General features: G+C 32.0%; 1 protein-coding gene across 4 annotated transcripts in view; it reads right to left on the bottom strand.

Moving 5' to 3' along the window:
* Positions 1 to 155: 155 nt before the first annotated feature.
* Positions 156 to 13,083, bottom strand: part of LOC132723010 (FYVE, RhoGEF and PH domain-containing protein 6-like) — a 69,632-nt gene continuing 56,704 nt past the window's right edge. For all 4 annotated transcript variants that reach the window (XM_060707659.1, XM_060707658.1, XM_060707657.1 and 1 more), the window contains 6 exons: positions 7,859 to 7,958; positions 7,029 to 7,198; positions 6,436 to 6,561; positions 5,385 to 5,444; positions 4,825 to 4,922; positions 156 to 4,379 (listed from right to left, as the gene is read on the bottom strand). In XM_060707659.1, coding sequence (XP_060563642.1) covers positions 4,343 to 4,379; positions 4,825 to 4,922; positions 5,385 to 5,444; positions 6,436 to 6,561; positions 7,029 to 7,198; positions 7,859 to 7,958 — 591 coding nt within the window. In that variant the 3' untranslated portion in view covers positions 156 to 4,342. The remainder of the gene's footprint in view (positions 4,380 to 4,824; positions 4,923 to 5,384; positions 5,445 to 6,435; positions 6,562 to 7,028; positions 7,199 to 7,858; positions 7,959 to 13,083) is intronic.

Here is a 13,083-nt window from a genome sequence, read left to right as displayed (position 1 = left end):
ACAATTACATGTATACAATTTGGAACAAACAATACCTTTATCAGGGGACCAAAGTTGCATTCAGGGCAAATATGCTCAGTCAATGCCCTGTTCTTGTTATATTTTCTTGATGAGCGTTTTAATACAAAAGCAATAATAAAACGAAACAAGAAATATCTGCTCTATTATACCTTTTATTTCATCTATAATGTGGAAGCTCCAATCTGATAATGTGTAAAATGAGTTTTTAACAAGGTGAAGAAATACAAAGGTCAAATTTTTATATAATAACAATATATCTATACAAGTTTATACAGTAACAAAAGTTTACACATATTGCACTATGACAAATTAACATATGTAAAAAAATAAATGCAAATTTATTTACATATGGAAAATGGATGTTCATTTTATAAACATGGAAAAAATAAAGATTTACATAAATGGAAGTCAAAGTATACATGTATATAGATTTACAAAAGTTCAGAAAATGGTACAAATGTCCAAATAAGTATATAAAATGTTTATAGGTGGGACAGAAAACCAAAAGGAAGTACTACCATATCACAACAAGCCCTCAAATGCTTGCCCTTTTTACACTTTCCCTCAAGTGGTTTGAACATTTTACTATATTCCCTCAAATGGTTTGACCTTTTCACACTTAACCCTCTAATGGTTTGACTTTTTCATTAATCGCCCTCGTATGGTTTGACCTTTTCACACTTTGCCCTCAAATGGTTTGAACTCTTCACCATATGCCATTGAATGCTTTCACATTTTCACACTTTGCCCTTAAATGGTTAGACTTTTTCACACTTTGCCCTAACATATTTTGATCTTTTATCACTTTGCCCTCAAATAGTTTGATATGTTCACACTGCCCTCAAATGGTTTGACCTTTTCACACATTTCCCTCAAATGGATTAATTTTTTCAGTCCATGGCCTTAATGGTTTGAATAATTCACACTGCCCTCAAACTGTTTGACCTTTTCACACTAAGCCCCCAAGTAGTAGAACCATTTCACAGAAATCAAATGTAGATCTTACTAATATCAAATTCCTCAAAATATAAAGAGGTATGCAATGATAAGCTTATTTTGAGAATGTCAGAAATCAAATTTTAGGCTTCATCTCTTTCACCAAAATTTGGCCAAGTGACAAAAAAATATATATAAAAGCTTGACATTTTGTGTATCAATTTTGTCTCCATAATTTTCTATAAAAATATATCAACAAAACTACAAGCAATCACAATTGTAATACAAAAAGCATATAAAAATCTAATTAATTTAATGCATTACAAGCAGTGATGTAGCTAAATACAAGCATAAACATAAAACTGCATAGAGGAGCAAATGTCAAGGTTAACATTATGATGTACACGCATAAAAACGAAAGAATTGCTTTAAATGGAATGGATTAGAAAATTTATCAAAATATTTTATCAGTTAATTATGCCAACAGACTGTATCAATCAAGAAGGCCAACAGACTTGGTATCAATTAATGAGGCCAAAACACTGTATCAATCAATTAGGCCAAAAGACTGTATCAATCAATTAGGCCAACACACTGTATCAATCAATTAGGCCAACACACTGTATCAATCAATTAGGCCATCAAACTGTATATCAATCAATTAGGCCAACAGACTGTGTATCAATCAATAGGGCCAACAGACTGATGGCATATTTTCTACATGGCACTATTAAGAAATTTAACACAAAATACATGTACAACTTGATCCAAATACAAAGTTTCTCAATACCACAAAAAATCCCCCCAAAAAACATAGAAATCTTTTTGAACAGGACAAAAATCTTCTTGATATTAAACAACTGAACTCTGTATATATGCAGAGAACTTAAGTGTGGTTTGACATAACTTAAGACAATGCATTTATTGCTCTTTTTCTATAATGTATATAGTACACATAATCTAGCACTTGCACTGATTAACATTCTGATTTCAAGAACAAAAACTATTTACTTTCTTTCGAAAGATATAGGCAGTTGAGAATTTGAAATTTTTGGTGCAAGATTTTTTTGTCAACTGAACGAACAAATGAGAGTGGATAAATAGAGCATTTGACAATATCACAGGGTGTGTAATCTGTTCACAATTTTACATTGTATACATGTATCTCAAAATATATACACACACTATAAAACATAGCTGTTTGTTGTTTTAACATTGAAATGCTGTATATGACAAATGTATATAAACATGAATTATGCAGAATAATTGACATCACTGGAATGGAGTGAGACACAAGAAAAAAAATGCTTCAAGAAAATTAGAAACTATACAAAATGAATGGTTATGTGTGGAAAAAATTTCAAATATACATGTATATATATCTGACGCTTTTTGGTTAGGCCTAGGTTATATATGCTGTTATACAGGTATATTTTATTTTTGAAATTGTAGAGTATTTTTACTATTACATTGTTATGAAAGCATGCATGCATTGACATTTTATTAAGAAAAAGTTAATAATGATGAAAAAATTCATGTGGTTAAGTTTATGACTATAATAAGAAAAATATTCAGAAAAATATTCACACATTTTGTTTCACAACCATTATAGCTTCTTAGAAACTTGTGAAAAAATAAATAGAATTTAAATTGATTGTGACAAAATCTGAATACAAATTTAACTGTGATTGTTTATTCAATGCAACAGATCGTATTACTACAAAAACAGAACATTCTCAGAAGAAACAGTTCTAAATACCCTTTAGGATCCCCTTAACAAACACCTAGGATTCCCTAAATATTAACAATTGGTATTTTTGCCATTTTTTCCAACACTTAAAGTTCTTCAAAATATTGCTGCCAAAAATTTCCTACCATCTCTTTTTCTAGTCAATGTGGTCCTGTTGAACATTTTTGTGTAGTTATAGGCCATTTAATAGGGCAGATTATTCTGGATTAATGCAAGCCCTAAAAGTCGAAACTCTTACATAAATTATTATTGAAATATTAAATCTTAACAAAACAATATATAAATTATACAAATATATTAACAAATATCTCTCTGCTATATACTATATTGCTTTGTTAATGTACATACATTTTGAAATTTCCCAATATAATTTAATTATTATAATCATATCTCAAGCAAGTAGGAGATCATACAAAAGTTCAGATGTGACCTCAATGCCTTAACAGTTAACTTCATTATTCATTAAGTACTCCATAGAAAAAAAATATATACACACAAAGTTACATGCTTGTTGAAATATACTCCTTTTGTATAAAAGTACACTTTAATATATGAACTTTTGACTTGTGTAATAATCATAATATATGTACATGAAGATGTATTCAACCTAAATTTATTTACAATCAATAAAAGATATAACAATAGTATATATGGTTGGTAAACATTTGTGTTTCCAAGTCATACTTAACACATAAATAATGATTCTAATTTATGGCAAATAATCTCCTGCCATCATACCCCTAGTAAATAACACCATGCATCATTCAAATATCCTTACAACAGTGGTATATTTTTCATAACTGACAAAATGATTCCCAGGCTTTGTTTCAATAGTTTATAAAATGCCCATTTATAAAATATAAGAGCATCAAACTTGGAAATATTATATAATAGATAAGTATGTTGTCTTTATTATCCTACCTCAGTCCTTCATTTGCTATATATTGTACTTATTTCCAAGTTATGGAACACCAAACATGTCAACGTCACTAAACACTTAGTGTTTTAATGTTTAACAAGTTCACAAAGGATATGCCATGTTTCTAAATCCATTTCATGATAATTGCCATATACAGTTGATTGTTTCACTGGTTATAGCAAAGGAAACATTGTTGTCTAATTATTTCTTGTAAAACAACCTGTGATTTGTTGTGAAGCACATATGGAACACTTTATTTAGGTTAGTTAAGATAAAAGGTTATTGTAATCATACATGTACATGTATATAATATTTTAAACTGCTATAACATCAATCTGGTTTTCTAGTTTTACAGCATCTACCGCTGTCATAATCATGAAACAACTTCAGGCTATCACTTTTCATTGTTTACAGCCGAATATCTTGTTATCTCATTTCTTACAAAACAGTCATAAAAAAATTCCTTCAACATGTTCAAAAAGCACTTGTATGGCATTGCTGCCAAATAACTGGTGCATTACTGCTACTTATTTCTAGTCAATAAACTACCATGCTGAACATTATTATTGTTGCCAAGCAACTGTTCTTCCTTACTTTATTGTTGCAAAGCCAATTCCTGTTTTTTAATGTCACAAAACTGAGGTCTGTTATACCTTGTTGCTAGGCAACTGCCTACTGTTAATTGTAACCAGGTAACTGTCTGTTGATTATTGTTGTCAAGCAACTGTTGCCTCTCTCATCACTGTTACCCATCTACAACAAACAATGGTCAACTATTAATAAATCATTTATATTTTGATCATCTTATTACTTAATGAGTTACGGGACGGCTGACTGGTTAATATGGTGTCTGGCTCTTAACACATCATATGACATCAGTATTCAGTACTGGTTAGTTCAAGGAAGCCCCCTTTTAAAGTGGTTCAAATACGCTTCAAGTTTTCATCAAAATAACAATATTTAAATGATATTAAATGAGACATAGCTGCATTTCACATTGCCTAACTAATATAAATAACTATTTTTAATACTTGCAAAGCAAAAGCTTGATCTTTATTATAAAAATATAAAATTATAAAATAAAAAATAACGCTTTCAAATTAAAATGCAACTATTTATGTTAATCACATCACTAGTACAATTAACTGGTCATCCATCATTTCTAAATAAAACTTGAAAGTTAAGAGAAATAAATTACTTTTCTGTGGCCGTGGCACTGTCAGTTCTGAACACAATTGGATCTGTATTAGCATGAGATAGCTGGAATAGTAAGTCTGCTTCTACACCCTCAAAATACTGAAATTATAAAATTTTACATTGTCAGATTTGTATCCATTTTTCAACACAAAAAGAAACAGCATAAAGTCTCATTCTGAACTTTGAGTTCCTATAAAAGATTCAGAATAAATCAGAAAGAAACTATTGCACAAGGTTGCAAAAACACAACAACAATAACACATTAATGTTTTGACTGCAAGTTATGTTATACGAAGTTATGAAATAAAAGTTTTAAAATGAAATGAAATAAAACTAACTTTTTGCACAGAGCAGATTTTACTCAATAAACAAGAGCACCACAAAGGCGGGACAATATTGCCTTGAATGTAAATTTGTTTGAGTAATCAAAACTAGGCATATCCACACCAAAGTATAAATTGAAGTATTTCAATAACTTCATATCACTTGTTATCTTTCTTAAACATGTAATCACACACGGCCACTAAATCTGCTCTATTCGTGAAACAATATTGCACTTACATCGGTGAACCTGCTGACCTCGTAACCTAGCAACACCATGCTGTCAGCTGCTGCAGTGTCCTAAAAATAGAAATATATTAAAGTATCAGCCTAGAAAATATTTTAATGATTTTAAGCATTTTGGCTCATATTTTCATTCTGATTACTATTGCATTTCGAATCAATTTTATTTAGACAGATACGTCTTTTTTCAATGTGTATGCCTAAACATTTTAAACCATACAATAGTACATGTGTGTGACAAAATGTTCTTTACATGTATTTAACAAGAGCTCAATATACACTGAATGCAAATTTGTATGAATTTTTCAATTTGGGTAGAGACTCATTAAAACTAGAACTGTGTCCAAAGGACACGGATGCCCCCACTGACAACATATATATGGTATATAGTGAAAAATCAACAAAGGGCCATAATTCTGTTAAATTTGGTCGCAGCAAAATTTCCTTCCTTTACTTCCATCTACACATTAAGGTTGTTCATCCCTGGAAGTTTAAGCAAAATCTGCCATCCGGTTTAAGAGGAGTTGCGTTCACAAAATTTCTACATAGTATATAGTGAAAAAATCAACAAAGGGCCATAATTCTTTTAAATTTGGTCACAGCAAAAATTCCTTCCTTTACTACCATCTACACATTAAGGTTGTTCATCCCTGGAAGTTATAGCAAAATCTGCTATCTGGTTTAAGAGGAGTTGCGTTCACAACATTTCTACATAGTATATAGTGAAAAAATCAACAAAGGGCAATAATTCTGTTAAATACAGTCACAGAAAAAATTCCTTCCTTACTACCATCTACACATTAAGGTTGTTCATCCCTGGAAGTTTAAGCAAAATCTGCCATCCGGTTTAAGGGGAGTTGCGTTCACAAGATTTTGGGACGTACGAACTGACGGACGGACGGACAAGTGCAACGCTATATGCACCCCACTTTGTGGGGGCATAAAAATTCTTCTGAATACATTGTTTTAGCTTTATTTTCCTTATGATAACCACTGACAAGAAAACAGCATAAAACAAAGTTTATATGCAAGTTGTCAAACTACCTACCTGTGTAGCTTTAAACGAATACAGGACCATATCTTTAATGAGGTACCATTTTCTCTTCCATTTTTTGTTTTTATGCCACCTTTGTAGATAGCCACTCATAGATGCACCCTGGTCATTTGCTGCTACCTGTTGATAAGTTGTAACTATATATTATAAGGACTGTAACAAAGTTACTAACAGTAATTTCTTAATTTTTTTTTAATTTAAGTAATATCAACACTGTTCAGGTCATTAAGGAAACGTTCAATCATTTCAGTCACAGAAAGGTTGAAAACATAAATCTTATGTAGCTCTCTGAATAGTGTAATCAGAGAGGTAGAAATTATGTTTATGCCCCTTGCTGATTTTTTCCCCCAATAACCGGGTAGTACCACCAAACCCTCCATAGACAAGTTGTATAACCTTCTGATGTGAAATAATTCCAAACTATTTAAAAATTTACTCACAATGCTGAGTGATCACAAAAAAGACCCACAACAACAACTTTACAATATAGGAATATAACTGATAAGCAAAAGTAACACTTAAGTTTTAGCTTTTATCCAGTAAATTACATTCTTTACTGTGTCCCCTGCGAGAATCAAATTCATTACCTCTTTTAATCTCTCAGGACGAACGCCCATTTTCTTTTCCGTTCGTCCACTACGTCGTATTTTCTGGAACCTCTCGAACAGTCCGTTCAGACTAAGTAAGTTACCACCTTCTTCTTCCACTTTCTCGAGTTCTTCCTGTTTCTCGGGAGATTTAGCATCACTCTCAGCAGCTGTATAAACATATAGAGTTTGTTTGAGTGTTCAATAATTACAACATTCATTCAATTCAACACTGTTAGATCAAGAAAGTAGATTTCAATACAATATTCAATTTAACACTTGAAAGGTTGAAGGTTCAAAATGTAGAATTCAATTCTGACAATTAAAGACTGAATACAACAGAACAATGTCAGTTTCTGTGTTTGATAAAATAATTTATCACATAAATTATGGGACAGGTATGTAATATACAACAATGATGCAATATCACATCATTTGTTAGACAAAGTAGCATTATGTGTGCTAGAGTTAGTGTTACACTATAGGCAGGCCAATAAAAAATTTATCCTTTTTACATAAATCGTTCTTATATTGGGTATGTCATAAATTAAATATTATATTTGTGTTGGTTTGTTACTAAATTTATTGAACTTGTTCAATAAAATATAATTTTATACAACTTGTTCAATAAATTTAGTAATGAACTTACACTCATTCAATATCCTCTATATCATAACTTTATAATTTTATTCACTACAGCCATGTGTTAACCCAATTAATCAAATTCAATAATAAATTAGACAGAAAGAAAGTAAATCAGGTTTACATATTAGAGACGTGACATATTATATTATAAAGTAATGTGTAAGAAGAAAATAGAGATTTCTTACCAGCTTTTAATGTTTTGTAGCATTTATCACACACTCTGACAGATTTATATTTGAGATATCTCAGAGGAGCTTTACAATCAGAACAATTTCCACACACAACCTGCAATAATTCATATAATTTTATCTTATAATTTATTTAATTTAATATTAAAATCATTTTACTTTATATGTACTATATAGGAAATATAAGTTTTTAAACACAAAGCATTTCTTTTGAAGTTATATACATTATAATTATACAATGTACCATAAATTTGTTCATTGATAAAATCAGAAAATGTTTAGATTTTATTGTTAAAAGATGTTTCCATTTATTGCCGAAGCCCAGTAGAGCACTTTGTTGCCAATTCTAACATGACTGTGATTTTGTCACTATACACAAAACAAGAGGGCCATGATGGCCCTGAGGTCGCTCACCTGTATATATAGGCCCCCAGAGCGGCCCCAGTTTAAACCCCAGGGCTTTTATTTGAACAAACTTGGAACACACCACTTAGAAGATGTTTCATGATGTTAAGTTTTTACTACACACATATAATGAAATACAAGACCTTTGCCCCCACCCCTGGCAGGGCCAATTTAAACCCAAGGGCTTTTATTTGAACAAACTTGGTAGACACCAACAAGAAGATGTTTCATGCTAAAAATCTAACCTCTAGCTCATTGGGTTTTTTAAAAGAAGATTTTTTAAGTTTTTACTATACACTTATAGTTAAAAACAATGACACCACTGGGGCGGGGCCAGTTTTAACCCAAGGGCTTTTATTTGAACAAACTTGGTAGACACCAACAAAAAGATGTTTCCTGCTTAAAATCTAACCTCTAGCTCATTGGGTTTTTTAAAAGAAGATTTTTTAAGTTTTTACTATACACTTATAGTTAAAAACAATGACACCACTGGGGCGGGGCCAGTTTTAACCCAAGGGCTTTTATTTGAACAAACTTGGTAGACACCAACAAAAAGATGTTTCCTGCTTAAAATCTAACCTCTAGCTCATTGGGTTTTTTAAAAGAAGATTTTTTAAGTTTTTACTATACACTTATAGTTAAAAACAATGACACCACTGGGGCGGGGCCAGTTTTGACCCCAAGGCTTTTATTTGAACAAACATTGTAGATACTTACTAGAAGATGTTTCATGCTTAATATCTAAACTCTAGCTATTTGGGTTTTTTCAAGTTTTTGCCATACATATATAAGGAAAATCAATGACCCCTGGGGCGGGGCCAATTTTGACCCCAGGGCTTTTATTTGAACAAACTTGGTAGACACTCATAAGAAGATGTTTCAAGCTAAATATCTTAGCTCTAGCTCTTTGGGTTCTTTAAAAGAAGATTTTTTAAGTTTTTACTATATGCATATAGGGAATGACCCCCTGGCGCGGGGCCAATTTTGACCCTAGGGCTTTTATTTGAACAAACTTGGTAGACACTCATTAGAAGATGTTTCAAGCTAAATATCTTAGCTCTAGCTCTTTGGGTTCTTTAAAAGAAGATTTTTAAAGTTTTTACTATATGCATATAGGGAAAATCAATGACCCCCTGGGGCGGGGCCAATTTTGACCCCTGGGCTTTTATCTGAACAAACTTTTGTAGAAACTCACTAGAAGATGTTTCATGCCAAATATCTAAGCTCTACCTCTTTGGGTTTTTTAAAAGAAGATATTTAAAGTTTTTTCTTTCGGTTGCCATGGCAACCAGAGTTCTGCATGGAATTACATTAATTGAACAATTTTTAAAGGTGACCACCAAAGGAACATCCCTGTTAAGTTTCATTATGATCTGCCTTATGGTTTCAGAGGAGATGTCGTTTTAAAAGTGTGAACGGACGATGTACGACAGACGACGGATGAAGAGTGATCCTAATAGCTCACCCTGAGCATATGCTCAGGTGAGCTAAAAATCTAAAACATACATTTTTCAATTGACTCTTATAACAACTCTAAGCAAAAGGAAGAAAGTTATTTCCCTTTCATTTCAAGGAAATAAAAATAGCAAAATTTCCATTAATCTTGTCAAAAGGAAAGAAACAGTTTTTCATGATTATTTCTATGAAACACTTTTAACTACAACATTCAAAGTAAGTGTAAAACTTTAAATTATATACACAATTTCACATTTATATAGAATGAATTATGTAGGAAAGTAGTTCAGGTGATATTTCAGACAGTGTTTTTAATTTTTGTGTCTCCCTTTTTTCAATCTAAAAATTACATATTTGTTTCAATTAATTATGAATTACGAAATATACAATATAAAATTTTATATTATCATGTAATTTATTGTGGTGTTATATGTTAAATTCCACATATCTGGTCAAATAAAAAGAACTATTTTTTTTCTTGATTATTTCTATGAAATTCTATTAAATCCAACATTCAAAGTAAGTTTAAAACTTTATTTTATAGACACAATGTCAAAATTATGTTGAATGAATTTACATGTATGAAAGTGTTACTTGGAATATACTCGAACAAGTGTTTAATTTTATTGTCTCTCTTATATCAAATTCAGAAAACAATTTTTCAAATATACATAATAGAAGAAAAATACCACAACCAAAAAGAAAAAAAATCAATATTCTTAATCAATTGATAACTACCTTAACTTATTTATCTTATGTTTCGTTTGTTTGTTTGTTTGTTTCATTTTACGCCTTTTTCCAACAGTATTTCAGTCATATTTGGCGGGTAGTTTCCTAACCATCATTCCTGGAGAGTTACACCAGTACTAGACTACCTCCCTCCGCGCTAAACTACCAAAGCATCTCCCGGGGATCGAACCCACGTCAGAGAGGTAACTATCTTATGTTTCATAATGGGATCGAACCCACGCCAGAGAGGTAACTATCTTATGTTTCATAATGGGATCGAACCCACGCCAGAGAGGTAACTATCTTATGTTTCATAATGTCCATATTGACTCTTTTGTTCTGATCTGTTCTAGGACATAAAGGACAAATAAGGAACAAGTAGAAGTATGTGATAAAAATAATTTGGTGGCTGACTTAAACAATTTTCCATTTTACCAATATATTACAGAATGTTTCAAGAACCTGATTACAGAGAAAACCTATCATTGATGTTATCAGAGGTTTTAAATGACATTGGTGTCAATGAAAGAATGGTGATGAGAAGGAGAAGACATTTCATGCTGATAGAAACTATGAGGAATATCAGGTGGAGGTTAGCTGATGAAAACATGACTGAATATCTTCTTGGGAGTCAGTGTGAAGGGACAACTACTTTGGGACTTAATTCAGACGTTGATATACTAATGTGTTATCATGATTTCAATATAATACAAGACTGGTCAGAGTGGGAGCATGGCAAGAAAAACTATCTCATGATACAGGATAAGAACACTACAAGAGGTTATTGTTTCTTACAAAAGCTCAGAGATAATGTACCTCTTCCTCTTACTGTCACTCCCAATGAACACTATATTACTGATAGAAGAGGAAGAATATTGTATAAAAACACAATCATAAATAATATGTTTGCAAGTGCTGGTCAGCAGCATGGACCATCTATTGCTGAAGAAGGACAACCTGGATTCTGTGATAGAGACCTTGTTATTGCTTTACCATGTAAATCATGGCCTCAATCAGCATCAGGTTGGTTAGATAGACAGGGTATTGGCAGATGGCCAACACAAAAAATGAGAAGATATGCAGCCAGTACTGGGTGTTTCGTTGTTGCAACTGGGAGTAGGGTCAGTGAATATCCTGAACTGGAATGGAGAATATCTACATCAATGGCAGAAAGATGCCTGATGATGAATCTAAATATAACACAAATAAGGTGCTATGTGTTGTTGAAAATGATCCTTAAATCTTTCCTTAATCCTCAAGGGGAAATCAATATTTCAAGTTTTATGTGTAAAACAGTTCTATTACATTGTATAGAAAACACAGAGTCACAGATATGGAAAGAAAACAATTTATTTACATGTTTAACATACTGCTTATTGCAATTACACAGTTTTGTTCAAAATGACTGTTGTTCACATTTCATTATACCAGAAAATAATTTGATGGCAGGGCAATTTACAGCTGACACAAAGCATGAACTTTCAAAAAATATTTGTGAACTTTTACAGAATGATAGACACCAGTTACTTAGTATTGATATTGATGATCTTGGTCATAGACTTCAAGTTAAACTGAACATGGCACCACATGGAGTTTACTATTTTAAGTCTTCTCTTCAAATTTATGAAAATATCTTGACCCAGCAATATATAAATATTGCAAAAGAGATATGTGAACAGCATAAGCAATATTTAGAACATTTACACAACAAAAACATAAGAACAATAAAGCAATATGTAGGTAAACTAATGTCCTTTTGTGATAATGGTAACAGATTAGAACAGGCTGCAGTAAAGCTTCTAGCACCTTTTGTTTTTACCACATATGGATCTATCCTAGCATCATCAAGCATTGTAGAAAATAATCAAGTGTCACCTGAATCATTGGTTTGGCTATCAGCTGGTTTAAACTCAGATAACTCATCTGGCAGACTTAAATTGGCTTCAGTGTTCTACAGTACAGGAGATATGGAAAAAGCTGAACTAATTCTGAGACACACTGAACAACAATATTACTCTTATCCTGTTGCACCTATCTGTCACTGCCGGAAGAAGCCTCCACCAGCAGTAACAGCAGAATACAAGAGGATATGTGGTGAACAAAGTGAGGACTATATTAAACACATTACAGCATTTTGTGTCAGATTTATAAAGGAAGAGATCAACTGTGTTCCTCATGAACTACAATATGAAATGTTTAGATCTACACAAGATGACATGATACACAGACAGGAGTTTATAGACTGTTGGATGGACTGGGCTGTTGTTGATTCTCTACCTTTCTTGCACTTCCTACAATACAAGATCTACAGGCATCTACAAAGGCATCAAGATCAAAAAGAAGCACTTAATAATCTAATAATAACCATAGTTACAGATAGAAATCTTGAACATAGAGAAACAGCTCTCAACATTTTAGGACAATGTATGGAACAAGAAAACAGACCTCAACATGCATTAAACTGCTACCTGCTTTCTCTTCAGCAAAGGGCAAGAAACAATGTAGCAATCATCCATATATGTAAACTCCTTTCCAACATATTGAATAGGCAATGAAATGGGGTCAAAACAGACAGTATGAAGTACAGTAAACTCCGCTTAAAACGAACTCACTGGGACATTCAAAACCTGTTC

The sequence above is a fragment of the Ruditapes philippinarum genome, unplaced genomic scaffold (assembly GCF_026571515.1).
Source record: "Ruditapes philippinarum isolate M1 unplaced genomic scaffold, ASM2657151v2 ctg71_1_1_1_1, whole genome shotgun sequence".
Classification (NCBI taxonomy): domain Eukaryota; kingdom Metazoa; phylum Mollusca; class Bivalvia; order Venerida; family Veneridae; genus Ruditapes; species Ruditapes philippinarum.
This window is presented reverse-complemented; position numbering and strand designations above follow the sequence as displayed.